At 53.7% G+C, this 22,844-nt stretch overlaps 1 protein-coding gene across 6 annotated transcripts in view; it reads right to left on the bottom strand.

The window, feature by feature from the left end:
• PIP5K1C (phosphatidylinositol-4-phosphate 5-kinase type 1 gamma) overlaps nucleotides 1-22,844 on the bottom strand; it is a 52,785-nt gene that overhangs the window by 10,369 nt on the left and 19,572 nt on the right. For all 6 annotated transcript variants that reach the window (XM_028159230.2, XM_028159233.2, XM_028159234.2 and 3 more), the window contains exons 2-11: nucleotides 14,567-14,598; nucleotides 12,681-12,773; nucleotides 10,087-10,217; nucleotides 9,204-9,321; nucleotides 8,682-8,834; nucleotides 7,024-7,323; nucleotides 5,663-5,868; nucleotides 3,494-3,577; nucleotides 2,333-2,381; nucleotides 863-947 (exon numbers count right to left, since the gene is read on the bottom strand). In XM_028159230.2, coding sequence (XP_028015031.1) covers nucleotides 863-947; nucleotides 2,333-2,381; nucleotides 3,494-3,577; nucleotides 5,663-5,868; nucleotides 7,024-7,323; nucleotides 8,682-8,834; nucleotides 9,204-9,321; nucleotides 10,087-10,217; nucleotides 12,681-12,773; nucleotides 14,567-14,598 — 1,251 coding nt within the window. The remainder of the gene's footprint in view (nucleotides 1-862; nucleotides 948-2,332; nucleotides 2,382-3,493; nucleotides 3,578-5,662; nucleotides 5,869-7,023; nucleotides 7,324-8,681; nucleotides 8,835-9,203; nucleotides 9,322-10,086; nucleotides 10,218-12,680; nucleotides 12,774-14,566; nucleotides 14,599-22,844) is intronic.

Here is a 22,844-nt window from a genome sequence, read left to right as displayed (position 1 = left end):
AAGCAATGCTCTTCTTGGAGAAGCCCTGCCCTGCTTCCCACCTGGCTCTGCCCGCCAGCAGAAATGGAACCTAGCACCTCCACTCTTGGCCCTCCAGAAACAGCAGCTGAATCAGCAGCTGCCAGTGTTTATTGGAGCACTTTGGGGCCTCATCCCTTTTGTCCCAGCCCACCATAGCTGTGGTCCAACATTCAAACAAGAAAATGGGAAGCCTTGGGGAGTACAAGACTCAGCGCCAAGCACCTGGTCCCAAGCCAGGCTGTGTGGCCTGGAGGAACATAGCTCAGCCTCTCTTGACCCCGGCATCCTCGTCTGCAACAAGGTCAAGCGAGGCAGGGAACCCCGTAACACTCTGCACCAGGCCTGGCCTGTCATCACCCGTCACCATCCTCTCCTTGCTCCCATGGTGGCTAGCGCAGCTCCCAGCACACACTAGGTGCTCAATTTTCCCGTTAGGCCAATGACCATCTCAGTGCCCACCGAAGTCACATGTCCTCAGTGACAGAGCGAGGCTATGGGCAGCCCTGCTGAATGCTGGCGCTGGACTTGTATGAAACACATGCTGCCCTCACAGCTCCGTGCAGATGGGGAAACTGAGGACTGTGATCTCTGCTGGCTCGAGGTCCACACAGGCAGAATGAGGCGGAGCCAGAACCCAAATTTGGACATGGGCACCAGGCCCTGTGCTGACCTGTGTGGCGCGGCTGCCTGACTACCCTGTTCTCGGGACCAAGTCCCTGACGGAGCCCTGAGGCTGACCAAGCAGCAGAACGAGGCACCCTGGTTCACCGCACTCTTGGCTGCCTGCTCGCCTCTCTCCACACCCCCGCTCCCTCCTGCTCAGAAGGCCAGGGCAACTCACAGGAGTTCTTCCGAAAGACTGTGTTGCTCATAAACTTGAAGAAGCGCTCGGCGTAGAAACTGGGCCGGTGGACAGAGACAGTGTCCTGGGGAGAGAGGTGGGGGCCCGAGGGCAAGCAGGGGTGTGAGCACTATGGCTCCCTGTGTCCACAGGACAACACAGAACAGACCACTGTGGGGGGTGGGATGCGCCTCCTCTGCGGAGGGGAGAATAGGGTCACAGTATGGGGCTTTTTGGAGGGGACCCAGGGAATCAGGTAAGAGTGGCAGGAAGAGGTGTGGAAGGTTTTTACATTTTAAACCTATCCGTATTTTTAATTTGTTGAGCCATGTGAATAATTATTCAAAGAACAAATAGCTATTCAAAGTAAATGGATAAATATCAAAAGTAAGGAACCAGAGGGATTTTGTAAAGCAGGGGTGTCAGAGCATGGTCCAACACCTGTTTTGTAAGTAAAGTGTTTTTTGTTGTTGTTTTAAAATATATTTTTATTGATTTCAGAGAGGGAGATATGAGAAACATCAATGGTGAGAGAGAATCATTGATTGGCTGCCTCCTGTATGCCCCACACTGGGGATTTTCTCTCATCATTGATGTTTCCCCTCTCTCCCTCTCCCTTCCTCTCTCTGAAATCAATTTTAAAAACACACACTTTTTTTTTTTTTTTTTTTTTAAAAAGAGCCTCCTGCTAGTTGGCCACCTGGATCTTCTCAATGCATATTCTGGAAGCTCCCACTTGACCCTCCAAACACTCTCTGAGGGGTGTGGAGGATTATAGATTGGGATCTTAGCATTTTACAGACTGTAGGCACACGGATAGCCCGTAACACTTTAGTATGAATTGTTCTGAAAAGGGGAGTGCCATAGAAGGAAAGTTATCTACCAGGGCTGGCTGTTGCCAGAGTTGGACCAGGGGTGTGCGGGCTGCCGGGGTCCCACAAGTGGGCTCTGTTTGGCTCCCAATGGTTGGTTCTCACAGTTTATTTAGAATGAATCCACTGCCGGGGTTTCCACATTGACAGTGCTCAGGAAAAATTGCATTGCAAGCTTTTCTCAAACAACAGAGATGTTCTGCTGGAATGAGCCACATGCCCCCCTGGCAACAGGAGTCAGAGCTGTGTGGTGCTGCCCCTGGGCCAAGACCCTCTCACATTGCACAGTTCCAGATTTTTCTTTGGCTGCCCCTGACTTTCCCAGTCAGGCTGTCCTTGGGAAGCCTTTCAAATCAGCGTGGGGGTCCCCTCCTTCAGGAAGCCTTCCTGTATGTATCCCTCGTAGATGGCTCAGACCCCCGGACCCCTTGCCCCGTGACTGTCTGGTCACAGGGCCACCTCTGCTGTACAGCTACTCCGGGAAGGGGGGACAGTCTCTCAGTTCTCTAGCAACTGTGCCTGGCCAGGGAGATGGTCACTGCACTTGTGGACTGACAGATGGAATGAATGAGTGAGTGAATGAATGAATGATGCTCACCCCATCGTGGACAAGTGCCTTCCAGGTGTGTTCCAGCTTCTTGATGAACCTGGCAGAGAAAAAGCACCCAGAACATCAGCCAAATCTTTGGGTCCAGGAGTTCTCTACCAGGGCAATCCTGTCCCCAGAGGACACTGGGCAATGTTTGGGGACATTTGTGGTCATCACAACTGCAGGTGCTCCTGGCTCCAAGCAGGCGAAGAAGCCCTGGTTTAAAGGAACTAAGGCTGTCAGCTGCTTCGGCCAGAGGCCACCTACCCACTTTCCTGTCCCCACCTTGTCCCCTGCCCTGCCTGCTGGCAGCTCCCACCACTGCTGATCTGGAGGAGGAAGTGAAAAGGCCAGGGTGCTTGGCCCTCCGCGGCGGACAGACTGCTAGTGCCTCCCAGAGCCTGCCTTTCCTCTTTCCTCCTGGCCTAGCCTGAGCCAGGCTCCTCTCTGCCAGGACCCTATAACACATCAGGGCTGGGTACAATGTCATCTCCCCCATGCAGCCTTCCTGGACTCGCCTCATCTGTTTGGGGAAGAAACCCTCCTTATGACACTACTACCCCCACTTACTTGTTGCCATGTGCTGCCTACTCCCTCAGCTCCCCCTCCCCCTGGGGCCTGGGCAGAAATCCTGGCTGGCTACTTCAAAAGCTACCTAACCCTGCTCCAACCTGAGGGAGATGCCTACAGGAGACAAGGCCAGCCCTCCGATATGAAAACAAAACAACACAGGCTGTGAAAGTTGAAGGGCAGGAGCCAATTTTTACAAAGTAAGTCCTCACTTATAGGTTCTGAGACTAACGGAAACAATGTATAACAAAATCAACTTTACCACAGGCTAAATGATATAAACATGAGTTATGTTCCTAGGCATCTCAGCAATGTTATAATGCAACCATGTGGAACGAAATGATGTTGTTCAAGGACCTGCTATATTTAAAAAAGAGAAGCATGCAAAGAAGAAATCGGCCTTGACCTGTCTCCGACATCACTGAGTCCCTAGGACAAATCTAGATTCTGGGGGCGGAATCTCTGCGTTGGACCAAATGCACCCTTTAGGGCTGGGGAGGAGGGCAGCCAACAGGAGCCTTCCCGAAGGCTAAGAGAGCCTTGCAAGCAGACAGCACCCAGCTTCCCTGAGCAAGTGCACCTGGGGGGACTGGCACCCACCTGTAGGACTGCAGGATGTCGATGATCCCGATGTGCAGCAGCAGACGCTCCCCTCGGCCATTCACGGCGGGGATCCCACCCATCCTGGAGAGAGAGGAGCCCAGAGCGCCATCACCCACACATCCAGGCAAGGCAAGAGGACCAGGGACTGGCCCCGCCTGCTCAGGACCAGGTGGGAGGGGGCTGGGGCTCCAATCCTGGTCTGGGACTTGGGAAGAGACAAGGCTGAAAGGAGAGAGGAGCCTGGGGGTCCAGAATCCACATGAGCCCGGGCGGTGTGGCTCACTGGTTGAATGTAGACCTATGAACCAGGGGGTCACGGTGTGATTCCTAGTCAGGGCACATGCCCAGGTTGCAGGTGCGATCCCCAGTAGGGGGCATGCAGGAGGCAGCTGATCAATGGTTCTCTCATCATCAATGTTTCTGTCTCTCTCTTCCTCTCCCTTCCTCTCGGAAATAAATAAAAATATATTTTAAAAATCCACATGACCCCTGTAGATGGTAGCTTGGCTGGGCCTTCAGCGGGGGTCCCAGCACAGGGGACCCCCATCTTGGCATGGGATGGAGCAGCTCTACCAGCCAGCTCATATTCAAAGCTGGAGGCCTGAGGCTGCTGAGGGGTCACAGCTAAGAGGCCCAGGTGCACACACACATACACATGCACGTACATGCAGGCACACGCACATACACACGGTGCACTTGCATGCACTCATGCAACTTGCACACATATACATACACACAGTTGCACACAGTTACACTCATAGTGCACACACACACACTTGCATAATATGCATACATATGCACACACACACTCCCAGGCAGGACTGCAAGGGCTCTTGAGTGCAGTTTGGGGAGTTAATTGCCTCACGTAGCCTCAATCCTGAACATGCCCAGCCCAGATGGTTAGTGAGGTTACACGATGTAGCAGCTATCCTGAAGCCACCATAACCCAAACCCACCAACATCAGGCTCTGCTCACTGCACTCCATGCACCACTGAGCTCACCTGCATGCCCTGCCATCCCCTGCCAGGCCCTGTGCAGATCCTACAAACATGCCAGGATGGTCTGAAGTCAGGGCCAGCTGTGCAGTGCCTTTGCACATGCCACTCCCTCCCACCTTGCTCAGTCGTAGCCCTGTGCCTGGTTCCTCCTCTGCCTTCCACAGCTGGTGGCCTAGTGCAGTGGCCGGGCTGGGGTCAAGCCTCGGCCCCACCACCAGCTGGCTGTGCACACAGGATAGCTATCTCCATCCCACCTCTGAGCCTCTTTCCCCAGCAAAAGGTGGGGAGATGGCCCCTCCTCCTCCAGGGCCCCCGTAAGGTCAGAACAGGGTAATGTAGGTAGTGAGTCCAGCTGGTTCCCAGCATGGTCAGTGCATGGCTCATGGACAATCTTGACTCATCTATAGCAGTTCTCATCTGGGATGACTCTGCCCTTAGGGACATGCCTGGGGATATCTGTGGTTATCACGACTGGGGGTACTGGTAGCATCAAATGGGTAGGGAGCAGGGATGCTGCTCAGTACCCCACAGCGTCCAGGAGTGCCCCACTGAGAACGGTAAGGCCTCAGTGTCCACAGTGCTGAGGAAGGGGACATGCCACAAGTCTGTCCCCCTGACCAAACCCACAGGGCAGGATCAGGTTGGGAGGCGGAGGCTGAGTCAGGCGACAAGCTCCTCTCTATGACCTGGCCATTGGCATGGCCACCTTTTATCTTCGGGGAAGCAACGCTCTCAGTCCTGCCCACTGGGGGGTTCTGGGTTGGTATCTTGCTATAAAGGGGCTCTCTCATCCCGTCATCTCCATATCCTGTGCCACCTTTCAGCATCTGTCTAGTTGTGCTTCACACAGTGGGTCCAGCAGGAGGGAGGGGACCTCTATGTTTCCCACGTGGATGGACAGTGGCCTGAATCCGCAGATCAGTGTCTGCCAAGAGGGAAACACCCCGGCCATAGCTGTGCGTCATCTGACCTGCGCCAGGCCTGGTGGGCAGACACTGCTGTGCCTGTGTACAGACCAGGAACTGGCCACAGACAGGCTTCTGCCTGGTTTGCTGTCATTGCTCGCCTTCTGTGCCAACTCCCCTGCCCATGTTCACACCTGGCAAGAGGGTGTGGGTAGAGACAAGAGCCGGAAGCCCTGGAAGCCCCGCCAGCCGCACCACCTACGTGTCATCCGTCTCGATGGCCTCCCCACATGCGGCCCCGCCCTGGATGGACTCCATGGCTGTGGAGTAGAGTGCCTTCTGACCGAGCGGCCGCTTCTCATCTGTCGTGCTCTGGGCACCCTCAGCCTGCCACTCCCGCTCCTGCTGGTCGATGTTGTGCACACCCAGGAGCAGGCTGTAGTCCATGATCTTGAAGCTCTCCAGCACCTACCGAGTGTGTGTGGGGGAGAGCGTCAGGACACGCCCTGTCCCCATGCCCCTGCCCCCAAACCTGGTGGTGACTTCAAGCTGCGCAATCTGCATCTCTGTCCATTCAGTCTCCACAGCCACGCAGGGAGACCCTATCGCTATCCCATTTCACAGACAAGGAGACCAAGGGTGGAAGGCCAGGCTGTGCAGCAGGCAGATGCAGCAGAGCTGGGACTGGCCCCATAAGGTGGCCGAGGGTGTGGGTGTAACCCTAGGCCAGGCTGCCTCTCTGAGCCAGGACAGAAAGTTTCCTCCCCTGAGACAGAGCAGCTGGCTCTGCGCTCCCACTTCCCTGGCGCCAGTTGGGGAGCCTGGGTGCTGTGGATGCAACACCCAGTCCAGCCCCACGGTGGAGTCCAGGCACATGACCATCAGGCTCGGGGAATGAGCCCCCAGACGCCGAAAGGCCCTGAGACATCCAAGTGGTTTTCTGGTGACACTGTGTAAAGTTTTCCACGGGGTCTGGGAGTTGGGGGCAGGGGGCTGAGGGGACAGGGACACAGAGCAGAGGACAAGAGAGGACCCAGCCCAGCCCCTGACAGCTGAGGATCTTGGCAGGGACGCCCCTTGCCAGGTCTCTGTTTCCTCATCGCTAGAGGGGGGAGTGGCCTGACCTTCCAGGCTGTGGGAAGGGTGGGGGTGGGCGCAGGCAGACTGAGATTGTAAGAGCTCATGAAGACCCTGCAGAGCATTCTTTATCCCTAAAAAGCACCTACTATGGAAGAGAGCAGCATGGAGCCAGTGAGTGCTGGGTGGTGGGGCAGGTTTGGACTGAGGTGCCTGTTAAGAGCCATGAGAATGTGGAGCTGCTTCTGTGGGTTTGGGTTGTGTGGTGAGAACACAGTCTGATTCAGGACACAGGGATGAGGGGAGCAGAAGGGAGCCTGGTGCCAGGCTATGGATCTCGGGCTCACACTGCACTGGCGTTCACCAGCATCGCCGGTTCAGATGGGAAAACCGAGGCTCAGAGAGTCTTAGGACCACACAGGGGCATGCGTCCCCAAGGTCCCCACCCTTAACCACCTGCACTCGCCAGGGCAAGGGAGCCTCTCGGGCCCTAAGTTCCTCCTTTGCAGTGGGACTGGGGCAGCGGGGCTGGGGCCACAGGCTCACCAGGCAGTCCCGCTGCAGCGTCTTGACGAGCGCAGAAAAGGTGTCAGCGTCCAGCAGGAGTCCCTCAGGCATGTCCTGGATGAAGTCCAGGTCCTTGTAGGTGGGGATGCTCTTCTCCCGTTCCTTCTTGCTGGCCCGCCGCTTGTATGTGGAGCCCTTGAGATCAAACTTGAGGTGCATCTTGACCATGCGTGGCAGGATGTTGTTCATGACCACCACACGGATGTTCTTGCCCCCGGACTGCACGCAGTACAACCCATAGAACTTGGGCAGGAGCGTCCGCGGATTCTGGTTGAGGTTCTGGGGGGGGTATGAGAGAGGGGAAAGTGTCGGTAGAAAGCAGCTAGGAGGCCACGCTCTGCCTGGTAGCCACTCCCACACACCCTGGCCACACACACAGCCACTCAGATCTCAGGCCAGAGGTCACCTCCTCAGGAAGCCCCCCTGACCGACCACCTCCTTCCCCAGCACCCCAACTTTACCCGGGTCACATCAGCCAGTTTAATTCTCTATCTCCCCATCCAAACGGAAGCTCCAGGAGGGGCTGTTTCTACCAAGCCGGGTCCAGAGACATGGCCTTTCGATAAAGAACTCTATGGGACCCCACGAGGTGTCTGGGCCCAGCTTCCCACCAGGTCAGACTAGGTGTCCCTCTTCCCCAGCCCACCCGGGGGTTCCCCAACCCCAGAGCAGGCGTTGGCAAACTCCAGTCCGAGGGCCAACTCCATCCAGCTGCCTGTTTTCATACTAATGGTTTTATGTTAGTGAAGAGTTGAAAAAACATACAAGAAAAATAGCATTTTGTGACATAACTTCATAAAATTCACATTCCAGTGTCCATAAATAAAGTTTTATTGGCACTCGGCCTGCCTGTCCGCTCAGGCGCTGTCTATAGTGGTGTTCCTGCTGCGATGGCAGAGCTGAGCTGTAGAGACAAGCTGTTGGCTCACACAGCTGTCTGGCTCTTTACAGAAAATCTGCTGGTCCCTGATCTAGGGGACGCAGGGGTCCCACCAAGATCACACATGGCAGATGAGGGACGCCCTAAGGGGAGATGGTCACAACCTGGGCAGAGCACCCAGAAGGGTCTGTCCCCATGCCCACCAGGTCTGCATAGCAGGGCAGTCGACACTCAGGAGCCCACCTGAGTATAAGGACCCCCACTCCCAACCCTGCCCAGGGGCCTGATATGCCCTTTTGAGTCCTGAGTCATACCAGAATGGGGATGCCCAAGCAGCTGGTCCTTTGTGAGGTGCCAGCTGGTGGCCCAGCTCCTCTTCCCCCTCTGAGTCACCAAATGCTGAAGCACTCTGTCCATAAGCCACAATTTCTGGACCAGGACTCAGGGACATCAGTGGGGTGGAGAATGGGAAGCCAGAGCCTAAACAGAAATTCCTGCTCACAAGTGTGGGGGGATTGCCTGAGGGGGTCTCTGAGGGTGAGGCCATGAGACCCAGGAAGAACCTTGGGGACCCATCTGCCAGGGCCTTAGAGCCTTTGCTCCTGTGAAAAGGAGCTGGCTGGGTGTAGAGCGGAATTGCTGCATGTGCCGAGAGGAAGAGGGGTATATAAGGCTGAGGGAGGCAGACAGGGGCTGGAAGGAAGCCCAGGGCACTGCCCCCAATCCCTGGAACCTTGCGGGAACCCATGACCCCTACCATGTAGTAGCCGGGCAGCAGTTTCTGCAGGAACTCTGCCTCTTTGTGCATCACCGTCTTAATGATGAACTCATCGTCGCTGGTGACGTAGAAGAGGGAGCCGCTGGCGCCAGGGTTGGACAGCTCGATCAGAGGCTCATTGCACAGCGAGTACTGGAAGGGGAGTGGTGAGTGGGTGGGGGGTCCCATCTGTGATGAGCTCATAGGAAACAGTAACGTCTGCTTTGCTGGCAGGCTCTCTCCCTCCCTCCTGTGTTGAGGGAAAGGGAGCCCCAGCCTACAATCAGCAAGGAACTGAGTCCCGCCAATGACATGAGCTTGGCATTGGACCCTTCCCCAGTCTAGTGTCACATGAGACCCCAACTACTGCCCACCTCTTGATTACAACCCTGAGCAAAGAACCCTGCTAAGCTGCACCCAATTCTTGATCCACAAAAACTGTGCGGTTACAGCCAGGTGGTGTTTTGAGCCACTGAGTCTGAGCTAACTTGTTACAAAGCAACAACCGACTAACACACCTACCAAGTAATCATCTGGCCGGATGCCGAAGAGCTCCCGGAAGTAGCGGAAGGCGACAGGTGCATAGGTCTTGAACCTGAAGTCCTGGAAGTGGTGAGCGGGAGTAAGGTTGCTGCCTTCACTGTGGAGGAAGGAGGGAGGAAAGCCTGTGAGGGATGGTGCCTCTGGTGCTGTGCTCCACGGCCTTCCCTAAGTGGCCACACTGAAAGGCAAGTTGAGGCTTCCAATGGGACCGAGCGCTGTGGCCAATCTCAGGAGACCCAGTGTCCACTCTCCCCTCCTTCCTTGGCAAGAGTCCACAACGTGGCTGAGCACATGACCACCTGTAATGGGACCACTTCCCAGCTCTCTTGCAGCTAGGTGTGGTCAAGTGACTGTACCCGGCCAATGAGCTGTGAGTGGGCCAGAAATGATGGGTGTCATTTCCTGGTTGTGCCCTAAAGGAAAGGGGAATGTGCTACCCTTCCCCTTCTCCTTCCTGCTGTTAGAATGCAGATGTGATGGCAGAAGCCTAGGCAGCCATCTGGGCTGCTGATTAGAAAAGCTGCATATTGAGGATGGTGGAGCAACAAGAAGGAACCCAGGACCCACCTGACCAGCCCTGGATTGCCTATAGGTTTTGTGTGTGTGTGTGAGAGAAAGAGAAAGAAAAACAAACTTCTATCTTTTTTCCCCTATTAAAAAAAACCCCACTATTACATTGGCTCTCTCTGACTCAGCAGCAAACTAATATCCTAATGGATACCGAGTCAGACCTCAAAGTCAAACAGACACCAGTAAAGGCTATTTGCAGCGGAGAAGGGAGCTCAGAGAATACGAGGCTGTTTTGTATGACAACACTGTGTCTGTTGGGGGAGCTGTTGGGAGGCGTGGGAGCCAGGCCTACCTGGGGAAGAAGATGCTCTCCACGACATAGAAGTCCTGCATAAGCACATCTCGCTCTGGCTTGGAGCTCAGGTTGCCCACGGTGTAGCCAATGCCCAGCTGGATGGCCCCCTTCAGGGTGGAAGATGTGGTCTGTGGGGAAAGGTAGCCACATCAAGACCTACCCCTGTGCCATCCCCTACCCCAGCCCTGGGCCCCAGGGTCCTACTAGCATTTATTACAGATTTGTGGGTCTCAGGCTAGTCACTTGGCCTGCACACCCACACAGCAAAGAAGTGGGTTGGCCAAGATGCCAATACAATCTCTTATGACACCAAGGCCCATTTTCAATCAAGATTCTAGAACATTCCAACATCTCAAAACTGCCCTGATGTAGCAGGAGTCTATCCACCATTAGGGTTGTTTGGAGGAAGGGGGCACAACGTATGGAGAGACACCCAAACTTCATTTCTGTAGACCTGGGTTTCTTCTACCCACTTTCTAGGTGATTCATATCATCATGATCAGAGAGCAACATTGGCTCTCTGTGCCTCAGTTTCTCCATCTGTAGCCAGGAACGGAGATGACAGTGTGTTAGCTCATGTGAGTGGTCCGGACCAAAAGCTGCCTATGCCTAAGAAGCACTCGCTGTTTGCACTTTTCTTATCACTGTGGTTTACGGTGTCACTGCGCTCTAAGCAGCATGTGCATCACTGAGGAAAGATATCTCAACCTTCAGTCTCTGATTCTGGGCCCCAGCATGCCCGTCACAGGTGCAAATAGCAGGAGGGCAGGCAGGAGTTAGCTTCTGCTCCTGAGCAAGTCCAGCCTCCTGTGTGAGGGTCTCACAGCCTCCCGTTGCCTCTCCTCCTGAACCTCCTCACTGAGAGGGCCTGCTCTACCCGCCATACTCAACCGCCTCAAGATGCCATCAACTGAACACAAGTTTCTCCAGGGGAGATACACAATGGCCAACAGCACAGGAGAAGGTAATCAATACCATTAGCCACCAGGAAAAAGCAAATCAAAACCGCAGTGAGATACTACTTCACATGCACTAGAACGGGTGTAATCAGAACGACAGACACGTGCTGGTGAGGACCAGGAGACACTGGAATCCCCGTGCCAGTCGGTGGGAACGGATAATGGGGCAGCCACTGTGTCAAACAGTCTAGTAGTTCCTCAAATGTACACAAAGAGTTTCTGTGTGACCCAGCAATTCCACGGCTAGGTATATGCTCCAGAGATAAAAGCATGTCTATAAAAACTTGCACACAAATTTTCATAGCAGCATTATTCATAACAGCCTCAACGTGGAAACAACCCAAATGTCCATCGATGGGTGAATGGATAAACACAATGTGTTCACCCACACAGTGGAACATCACTCGCCCATGAAAAAGAATGAAGCACTGACACTCACTACAATGTGGATGGACCTTGCACACAGGGTGCTCAGTGAGAGAAGCTAGATCCAAAAGGCTATATATACAATGTGTGATTCCATTTATGTGAAATGTCCAGAACAGGCACATCCAGAGATGGGAAGTGGGTAGGGGGACAGGGAGTGACTACTAATAGGGATGAAGTATCTTTAAAAATATATATATCCTATAAAATAAAGACATAATATGCAAATTGACCATAACTCCACGTCAAATGATGGCACCCAGAGCCAATAAGGCGGGAATATGCAAATAGAGGTGACAAGGCGAGAGGCGGAAAGGCGGCTCTGGCTAGAGCAAAGGCGGTGCCGGGAAGAAAGGCCTATTCTTGCACGAATCTTCATGCATCGGGCCTCTAGTATGTATGTGTGTATATATATTTATTTTTTTATTTTTTTAAAATTGATTTCAGAGGGGAATGGAGAGGGAGAGATAGAAACATCAATCAATGAAGAGAGAGAATCATTGATCGGCTGCCTCCTGCATGCCCCCTACTGGGGGCTCGAGCCTGCATTCTGGGCATGTGCTTTGACTGGGAATAGAACTGTGACCTCCTGGTTCATAGGTCAATGCTCAACCACTGAGCCACACCAGCCAGACCGGGTGGGGGTATTTTTTAGGGGAGATGGGAATATTCTAAAATTAACTGTGGTGATAACTGCACAAATCTGTGAATACTCTGAAGACCATCTAATTGTACGCTTCAAAAGGGGGAAATCACATGGTGCGTGTACTCACTCTCAGCAAAGATGTGTATCAGGAAGTACAACTGAGAAAGGGAGGACTAATGGCGGTGGGGTCCAGGCTCCCTGCACACTCTCGTGGCCGGGCCTGGCTCAGAGCTCCCATTACCACCTCAGCGCAGCCCTGCTTTCCGGGGGAGAAAGGGGTAATTTCCTCCATCACTAGATGAGCCAGGAGGCCTGGGAGCTGAGGGCTCACCCAGGTAACAGGTGACTCCTGGAACCAGGAAGGCCGTGCAGCCTGTGTAGCCTCAGAGCACATCACTAGGCTGCCTGAGAGGATGACACGCAGCAGGGACCTCGCCAGGACTGAGGGGCCCATGACCTTCAGTGGACACTGTGTATGTGCGTGTGGGGCAGATGGGTCCCCTGAACTGCTGAGAGCCCCCCTTCACTCCGCCTCAGCTGGCTAAGGGCAGCGGAAGAACCTTTTTGTAAGTGGTTTCACCAGATGCGTCCACACCCCGATGGCCCAGCTTCCTCCCGTGACCAGGGCCCGGCTGTCCAGTCATAGATGGGGCCTAGAGAAAAGAAAACAGGAAGCATTAGCAGTCAGCAAGGAGGAGCCACTGAGGCCCTAACACTCCAGAAATTCTGGCAAGAGAGGAGCTTAGTCACCGTGCCCAGCTGGAGCCAGGGCTGGGCCATATGGGTCGTGCAGGGGGAAGTGGGGACGGAAAGCTGTGTGGGCAGGCTGTACACCCAGTGGGCAATACCTCACATCCAGAAGGGCCCACATGCAGACCGGACCACCAGCTCCTTGAAAAAGCTGGAGGCTGACAGCCCCAACCACCCAGGCCTAATTTTAGGGTCTTTCCCTCAGTTCTGCTGACATTGGAGCCAGGTCATTCTCTGTGGGGGAATTTCCTGGGTACTTTGGGCGATTAACCAGTATCCCTGGTCCCAACCCACTCAAAGCCAGGAACAACCCCAGTGTGACAAGCACAGATGTGCCCAGACATCATTCAATGTCCCCTGGGGGCAAAACATCCCTCTGGGCTGAAATGATGACAAACAGCATCCCCTCCTGGGAGCAGGCCCAGCTCGTGCAAGCTCTAGGGGACAGCTGTGGCAGGTGTGACATTGGCCATCCCGACCAACTTGTGTGAAAACTACGGGCCCTCATGTGTGACGTCACAAGAGGGAGACAGTGGAAGGGGCAATGGGAGCCTGGAGGGGCACAGAAGCCAGTTTAGAATCAGGGGCCAAGGCCAGCCAGCAGACAGGAACTGAGTGCCTCTTTGGTGGCTCCACCTGTCACTGACATTTAAGAAGTACCTACTATGTATCTACCATCATTCAAAAACCTCACATAGTCCTTTCGGCCACCAGCCCAGCCAGCATTGCCCCACATTAGTTCCGGCAGCCCTCAAATACCCTCCCACCAGCCATCACTCCTCAGCTTGGCTCCAGTGTGTTCTGCACACTGGCCACTAGGGGGCAGGATTCCCTCAGGAACCTTTTGTTGCTGCCCCTGCCTCACACCTCTCACTGGCTCCCTATTGCCCTTGGAGCCCCTAGGCCCACCCATCTCCCTCCCACTGTCCTGCGATCTCAGTGCACTGCAGGGCCCCAGCAAGTGGACAATGCCCTCCTTAGAAGGACTCACACAGTGACTGGCATCAGGGGATAGGGACAAAGGATGCGTAGGCGGGACTCCTGCTGCCACAGGTGCAGACAAGCCACACCTGGGCTGCTCCTCCTGTAAAATGGGGCTCAGACACGCCCCTCCCGGGCCACCTTCTGGAGTGACAGGAAACTAACCGCAGTGGGGACCCCACCTGTACCACCCTCGCTGAGGACAGGCAGCAGGGCCCACGAACAGCATGGCGGCATATGTGCATGAGTGGCTGTCACCAGGGAAAGCTCTCTAGGAACATGGCTGGAAGAGGGTGAAGACAGTGGGCTCGCAGGTGTGGAGAATGAAAAGGACCCTGTGCTCGTACGGGGGCTGCTTAGGGACACTACACTAAAGGTGCTGCTAGTCAGGCACCAACCTCCTGGCAAGATCCTCAGGGACTGGCATTTGCCCGACTTCCTTCCCACCTCTCGGGCCTCCCCTTTCTGGCCTCCCCCTCCCTTTCCCTCACTGGCCCAGGGCTGAGTTCTTGGGCCTCATCCCTCCCCCACCTGAACCCCTCCCTGAACTCCCCATGCTGGCAGGTGGGTGGGATTTTCACCCATCTCACATCTGCCATCATTTGGGCCCCTGAGAGGTACAGTGAGGTGCCCAAGGCCACAGAGCAGAACACAAGCAGGGCTGGGTACTGTCTTCTGGAGGAGGCAAGTCAGGATAGGACCCACAGACACTCACCTCCGTCAGGGCCGTCTTTTTCTGGGCCAAACCTGAGGAAGAGAAGGGAGACTTCAGACTGGCAGCAGGGAGTCCAATCCACAGGGCCTACCACCAACCTGCACCTGCCCATGCAGGGGCTCCAAGGGGGTTCGGGCCACTGACTGGATGCTGGGTACCCCCCAGGCAGGAACAGCAGGAGAGACCACCCGCCAACTCTGACCCACCATTTACCCCAAAGACGTCAGGTCCTTATTGGAAAGAACTAAGGAACTGCATTTACAAAGTGCCACCCTTCCTCTGCTGGTAGGAGCAGGGCTTAACCAGGAGACAGCTGGGTCACAAAGAAATCAGGGGACCCGGAGGGTCGAGGTCGGGATGATGCTGTGGGGAGGGCCCAGGGCACTGGGGAGCCATGGTCAGTAAGCAGTGGCTGGGGCCCCAGGACAGAGCAATGCTGCCAGCTCCATTGGCCCTGTCTCCGGAGCCAGCTATGGAAAGCCAGCCAAGGTCTGGTTTTACCACATCTTCCAGGAGCGCTCCCCTGGCCTAAGAAAGCTCCCAGTGAGAAGGCGGGCAACTTTCCTCCTTCAGGACCATTCCCTCAACTCCGGTTCCCAGAAGGGAGGCCGCAGGCCCGCCACTGACCTCTGTGCCCTGGTGTCCTCACCAGGAAAGTGGCTTCTGCTGAAGATCATCTGTTCAATGAGGGTGGTCAGCAGATTGCCCCCTCCCCACAAAAGGTATCCACATCCTGATCCCAGAATGGGCTTTGCAGGCAGAACTGAGTTAAGGCCCCTGGGATGGGGATGACCCTAAATCCCCAGTGGGCCAGTGTCATCATAGGGTCCTTATAAAAGGCAGGCAGGAGGGGCAGAGTGAATGGTGGAAGAGGCTGCGTTGCTGGCTGTAAAGATGGAGGAAGGGGCCACGAGCAAGGATGTGACGCCTCTAGAAGCTAGAAAAGGCCGGAAATGGTTCTTCCTGGAGCCTCAGGAAGGAACCAGCCCTATCCATACCTGGATTTAGCTCAGTGAGACATGTCAAACTCCTGACCCCAGATTGGTCAGAGAATAAATGTGTGTGGTTTTAAGGCAAGATTGCAGTGATTTGTTTCAGCTGCAACAGGAAACTCATTCACTAGGTGTCACCTGGGGGGAAGCAAGTGATGACCAGGACAGGCCTGGCCACTGCTCTCGGGTGAAGATTAGCAAAGAAGATCTTGGGCTTTGACCCTGAGGGAGGTTGGGTGTCCTCGAAGGCTGTGGCTTGGCCATGACATAGGTGCTCACAGGCGCCCTCTGGTGGCTGCTGGGGATGACAGACTGTGGGTGGGTGTGGGGGGTTAGGGCAGGAGCCAGGGACCAAGCAGGGCAAGAGGACTGCCTGGTCTAGGTGGGAGCTGATGGGGTGGACCAAGGTGGAGGCTCAGGAGCGGGGAGAAATGGGCGGATTCTGGAGAGATCTAAAGTTAGGACAGACAGGCTGTACTCACTGGAGGTGGAGTGAAGAGGCAAGGAGTCAGAAATGACTAAGGATTTTGACTGGAGCAATTAACGGAAGGAAGAAGCCGCCAGCTGACAGGGGGATGGGCAGGAGCAGGTTTTGGGGGGATGGACAGGCGCACTGTGAATGTGTTGAGTGTGAGACCCCTGTGAGCCCTCCACGTGGAGACATCTAGGGACAGCTGGACCCCGAGTCTGAAGCTCAGGGGAGCCCTGGCTGGAGACAGGACTGTGGGTGTCATCAGGGTGCAGACAGAGCTGGAACTCTGAGAGTGGACCAGGCAGCCCGGAAGGGTGAGGGTCAGGAAGGAAGAGAGAGGGAGACCAAAGGGGTCCTCAGAGAGAGGCAGGCCCAAGTGAGGGGTCAGGGGTCAATCTTACCCAGCAGAGGAGGAATCCTCTCTGTTCCAATCAGTAACAGTTGCACATTGTAAAGGTACAAAAAATGCTGAACTGTATGCTTGAAAGTGTGAATTTTATCGTATATGAATTCTCTTTCAATTAAAATAAATATAAAACAAACCCAAGCTGACACAGCCATAGGTGCAACCAGGGCAGCAGGGGTGGGGACTCGTGTCCTCTTTTAGCCATGACCACCACCCCAGCCGCACCCTGAGTGCCCACCTGTGTATGTGGGGTGCTGAGACACCCTAGGACATGGTCCAGATGGGGAAAGTGAGGCTGGGGCGGGGGGGGGGGGGCAACTGGCTGAGACTAAGTTCACAGCCACAGGATCCGACAAAGGGGACTCTGGGCTGGGGGACAAAGCCAACAGACTGAGTCACTACCCAGGGCCTCAGGGTGGCTGGACTAAGATGGGAGTCAGGCCAGACCCTTGGTGCCTACTCGCAGATGTCTGAGACTCCTCACCCCGGCATCCTGGCCCAGGGACGAACCTGGGCTTTGGCACATCCTGAGGCTCTGCCGGTGGCAAGTGGGGGCCGGAAGATGCTGGGAAGCTGACATAATATTTTTATTGGATGCCCAACAGCAGAACAATTAATGGTCTGCGTTTGGGGTGTGGCGAGGGCAGAGGAGAGAAGGCAGGAAGCCAGTGGTGGACCAGGGTGGAACATTCTAGACCTCGTGTGGGGGCCCCTGGACCCAGAGCCCACCCAGTGGTGACCACCTGAGTCTTCTGCAGCTCCAGGTCCTTCGTCCCAGGGCTGCCAAAGTAGGTCCAACACCGAGGTGCTGGCCTCCTCCACAAATCATACCTCCTATGTCTTCCTGCTTCCCACCCAAGGTGTCTGAATTCTGTGGGGGGCGGTGCAAGGAATGAACACACACCCACCTCAGGGCATTGGCACTATGCCATTCCTTCTGCCCAAAACAAGCCTTCGCCAGGTCTCCCCAATGCCAGCCCTTTGGCCTTCAGGTCTCAGCCCAGCCTCCCCTCAGAGTGGCCACCTAGTCACCTCCCTGTCCTGTTACTCAGGCCACATTCCCGTTTTGCCATCTGCATGTCCTCACCTGCTCTCTGAAATTCCTTTTCTTAACCTCATCATCTGCCCCTCCACAGCGTGATGCCTGTGAGGGCAGTGGCCCTGTAACTCACGGCCTCCAGAATCTTCAGAAGAGGGGCAACGGCTCAGGGATGAGTCTGTTGCAAGAGGTCATGCAGCTGTAGGGGGTGGTGGTCACTCCACTGGTTGGGTCAGGCTGGGGGTGGCAGAGACCACACACAGATGTGGAGCTCCTCCCAGACCAAGACGGGACCAATTATCTTCTGAATGAGCCACCCCATTTTTTTCAAGTAATTAATTTTTAAAACTAACCTGGAGGAGGCAAAGAGCCTGACACGTAGAGCTGGGAGAACAGACCCTATGCAGCCCCTACCTCAGGCCAAGACCTGCCCAAGGCACAATTGTGCTGCCTACAGGTCTGGTCCAGCCACTAGCAGACACCTATGAATGCTTGTTGACTTCTGATGGACAAGGGACAGACAGATCGAGGGACAGACACAGTTCTCCCCCCTCTGCACACACAAGCCTCGGCAGGAACTGCTTCTTTTACACACACACACACACACACACACACACACACACACACATATACACACACATTTAATTGATTTCAGAGAGGAAGGAAAATGGAGAGAGAGAAACATCAGTGATGAGAGAGAATCATTGATAGGCTGCCTCCTGCATGCCCTCCACTAGGGATTGAGCCCGCAACCTGGGCACAAGCCCTGACCGGGAATTGAACTGTAACCTCCTGGTTCATAGGTCGATGATCAACCACTGAGCCATGCCAGCCAGGCCGGAGCTACTTCTTCACATGTTCAATGTGGAAACCAAGAAAGAGAAGCTCCCAAAAATCTGTGGGCCCCTAGAACCAAGGAAGGGGGCTTTAACATATGTCCTTCAGCACTAGGTTCTACCTTTAGTCTGTCCAGAATGTGCCACTGCTTCCCACTCCTCTCAACTCCATCATCGCTCACCAGGACCAGCAGTCTCCACAGACCTTGACCACGCTCCAGTCTGTCCTCCTCACAGCAGCCACCAGAGGCCGCCTGTGAGCAAGAGTCAGGTCCTATGTCTGCTCTGCCCACAGCTCGGGAGAGCTCCGTGGGGTAAAAGCCCAAGTCCTCCCCTGGCCTACAAAGCAACTGGAGCCTGCAACCCTGCAAAGCAGGAAGCGGCACTGGGGGCCGGCCACAGGCCCACCTCCCTGATGAACCGGAATGGTCTGGCCAGGCTTTGGGCACAGGAGCACAGTCCCTGGAGAGGATACAGGAGGTGGTACTGAGGCAGCACTGCATGGGCACAGCAGGGAAGGGAGCTGAGGCACTCAGCTGCCTGAGTCAGACACCGTCTCACTTAATGATCTCATTTCACTATCGCATTTTACAGGCGGGAAAATGGGTTTGGAGAAATTTAGGAAGTTACTCAAAAGTGAAAAACCAGACAATCGTATCTCAGAATCCAGAAAAGCAATCAACAAAATTTAACATGAACTTGATATTCAAAAAAACTATTAAGAAACTGGAGGGAAAAAAAAGTGAGGGTTTCAGGAAGAACGGCCTTTACTTAAAAATAATTCAAAGCAGCCCTAGCTGGTTTTGCTCAGTGGATAGAGCAGCGTGTATAGAGCAGCGGCCTGAGGACTGAAGGGTCCCAGGTTCGATTCTGGTCAAGGGCATGTACCTTGGTTTCGGGCACATCCTCAGTAGGGGGTGTGCAGGGGGCGGCTGATCAATGTTTCTCTATCATCGATGTTTCTAACTCTCTCTCCCTTCCTCTCTGTAAAAAATCAATAAAATATATATTTTAAAAAATAATTCAAAGCAAAAACTCATGGCAAACAAATAAATATCAACCACAGGATGAGGGGAGTGGCCAAAAGCTTCCACTGTGTGTGTAGGGGCGGGTAGCACTCACCAATGCAATAAGGCAAGAAAAAAAAGGGGGGGGCCCTAGTTGGTTTGGCTCAGTGGATAGGTCGGCCTGAGGACTGGAGGGTCCAAGGTTCAATTCCAGCCAACGGCACATACCCGGGTTGCAGGCTTGATCCCCAGTGTGGGGTGTACAGGAGGCAGACGATCAATGATTCTCTCTCATCACTGAAGTTTCTCTCTCTCTCTCTCCCTCTCCTTCCTCTCTGAAATCAATAAAAATATCTTTTTTTAGAAAAAGGGGGGGGATGAAGATTGGAAAAACAAAATTTTAGAAAATCCAAGAGAACCAACTGACCAACCATTAGAATGAAATGGGGTGCAGCAAGGTGACAGCCTACTTACCCAAGATCATAGTGCGAGTGTGTGAGAAGAGGTGGAATGTGGGATTTCTGCCCTCTGCACCCAGCCCTGCTCTTTATAGGCAACCTTTCCCTGGTTTCATGCTAGGGTTTATTTCTATCTGAAATCAATAAAAATGTATTTTAAAACTTACTCTAAAAATAAAATAAAAATAAATAAATATGTTTTAAAAATAAAGAACTTTCACATTTTAAGGTATCTCAGACTTTTACCACCACTATTAGGTTGGGAAAGGCTAAGAATTCTAGAGTTAATAGCTGATCAGAGTAGTTAACATTGCAAAAACATGTTGAAATATATCAAACTCTAGTTAATGATACACACACTGAAGTGCTTACAGATGGAGTATGCTGATGCCTGCAATTCTGAAGTACATCTAAAGTATTAGCTGGAAAGAGGGAGGGATAGAGGAGGAAGGGAAGGAGGAGGGGAAGGGATGGATAAAGTGAGTACAGCAAAATGTTAATGATAGGCTCCAAATGGTAAGTAGTGTTTCCATTTTTCAATTCTTTCAACTTTTCAGTGCAGTTGAAATTTTTCTCTTTTTTTGATATATTTTTTTACTTCAGAGAGAAGGGAGAGGGAGAGAGGAATATAAACATCAATGATGAGAGAGAATCATTGATTGGCTGTCCTCTGGGGATCAAGCTGGCAATCTGGGCATATGCTCTGACCGGGAATCGAACTGTGACCTCCTGGTTCATAGGTCGATGCCCAACCACTGAGCAACACTGGTCAGGCACGGTTGAAAATTTTCTTCATGTAATGTTCCTTCAGGTTAAAGGTAAATTGTGATCTTTGATGCCAATTTTCAAGCATTGGAGAAACACATTTTTAAAGCAGATTCTGCCAAAGGAATGTGAGTGATCACATGGGTAGTAGTGGGCACTACTGGAGCACCTGTGCCAGGCTCTGTACTACAGGTTTCACACACACTGGCTCATCACATTCCCACCTCAGGGCCTTTGCACTTGCTGTCCCTCTGTCTGGAACAATCTACCCCACCTCTCTACACACTAGCTTCTGTCCTCTGTCACTCAGGTCTCAGACATTTGTCTGGTGTCACCTCCTGGAGAGGTCTTTCCTGACCACACATTCATTCACTCATTTATTCCAAACTCAGTGAGTGTTTCCTGGATGCTGGGCCCTGTTTGGGGAATAAAATATATGGAGGGGACTAGCTCTTTGTTTAAATATAATGTTTAATAAGAAAATATTTTAAATATCCAGGAAAGGACAGAATAACATAAAAGATACCAATATATCACTGTGTAGGTTACCCATATCATTTTTTGTTTATCCTTTAAGTTAGGGGTCGGCAAACAGTTTGTGAGGGGCCAGAGGAGACCCGGCGGAGGCCAGAACAGGCATCCAAGGTGAAGGGAAGTGATCTGTAGGTGGTTCTCAAAAGGAGCGATTCTGCCCCCAAGGGACACTCGGTGATGTCTGGGACATCTGTGGTTGTCATGACTAGAAGTGTTTTTAGCACTGATAGGAGGCCAAGGATGCTGCTCAGCATCCCACAGTGCCCAGGATGTCCCCACCCAAGCCAGAGAGTGACCCAGCATGCCGTCAGCAGTGCCAAGGGGGGACCCTGAAGTAAATGCAGCGATATAAAAATGTAGAGGACAGGAAGTATGTGGGTGTTCATTATATTATTCTCTGGATATTTACAATATTTCATAATAAAATATTTAGTTGTACTGTCCTATCTAGTTTTGTCTTTTTTTAAACTTCCTTATAATAAAAAGCTATAACACATACACATTCCCCATACAGGCTGGTGCCTTACCAGCTATGTCTCCAACCCTCCTGAAACCAGCAGAAGGTAATCGTCCTTGGACCCACTTTACGGCTGGGGAGATTAAGGCTTAGAGGTCTGGGCGAGTTCAAGGCCAAGGAGCTGCAGGGGGTGGGGTGTCCCCTACCCTCCACACACCCTGAGTCCCTGCAGCAACCAGCCACTCCCTCCAGAAGCATTTTGGAGGCTTGCCTGGACTCTCCAGGTGGAGCTGCTGCTTCCTATGGGCTCCCAGGCTCCTGGGCCTGCATCCTGAAGCCACCTGTTCACCTGTCCTGGTCTCAAGTGGGCTCAAGGACAGAGTTCCTGGCGGTTCAGCACTGGCCTAGCACGGAGCGCTGCTGGCTCACCCATTTGTTGGCCAACTTTTTTTTTGTTTGCTAATCCTCACGTGAGGATAGTTTTCCATTGATTTTTAGAGAGAGAGGAAGGGCGGGGGAGAGACAGAGAGACACATGGACTGGTTGCCTCCCTGACCAGGGCTAGGGATTGAGCCTGCAACCGAGGTATGTGCCCTTGACTTAAATCGAACCTGGGATTCTTCAGTCCCAGGGCCAACGCTCTATCCCCTGAGCTAACCTGGCTAGGACTGTTGACTGAATTTTGCTGTCTTGGATACAGACATGCCAGATTGTGTGCTATCTCTGAGCCAGTGTCACCCACACTGTCACAGCCAGGGGGACTGGTATTCTTACACAGATTTGGGCACTGGGGCAAGGAAACCTGCATCCATTCACACAGGGCCCCTGGGCTCACTGTACCAGCCCCAGCCTGGGCACTCCCAGCAGTGGCCCGCCTACCTCCGACTGCCCCAAGTACTTCCATCTGCCTCCCTCCCTCCCTCCTGTTCCCCCTAGCCCAGCCTGGTGCCCCCTCAGGGGTCCTTCCCTCAGGTCCTCCACTGTTGAGGTTCCCTTGCACTCCTAGGCCCTAGGCCCTGGGCCCTGCTGCTCCCTGCACCTCTTCCTTCCCACCTCCCCTAGACTTGGTGAATGCTTCCCTGTGCTTCACCTGGGCCCCTCCCTCCGATACTCCACCTGTCATCCTGCCTTCAGTGGTCTCTGGCTCCCCTGAGAGCGCCACAGGGAAGGCCTCCTCTCCCTCACCCACTCAGTGACCCTGCACCAGCCCAGTGCTGGGCACCGATCAGACCTCACTGAGTATCCAATGAGCAAGGAACCTGGAGGGCTGCATGGAGGAGGCTGTCGATGAGCACCATCAGGAGCCTCAGGA

This window comes from Eptesicus fuscus, chromosome 6, assembly GCF_027574615.1.
Source record: "Eptesicus fuscus isolate TK198812 chromosome 6, DD_ASM_mEF_20220401, whole genome shotgun sequence".
NCBI lineage: Eukaryota > Metazoa > Chordata > Mammalia > Chiroptera > Vespertilionidae > Eptesicus > Eptesicus fuscus.
The sequence above is the reverse complement of the archived record's forward strand: the minus strand, read 5'-3'. Positions and strand labels throughout refer to the sequence as shown.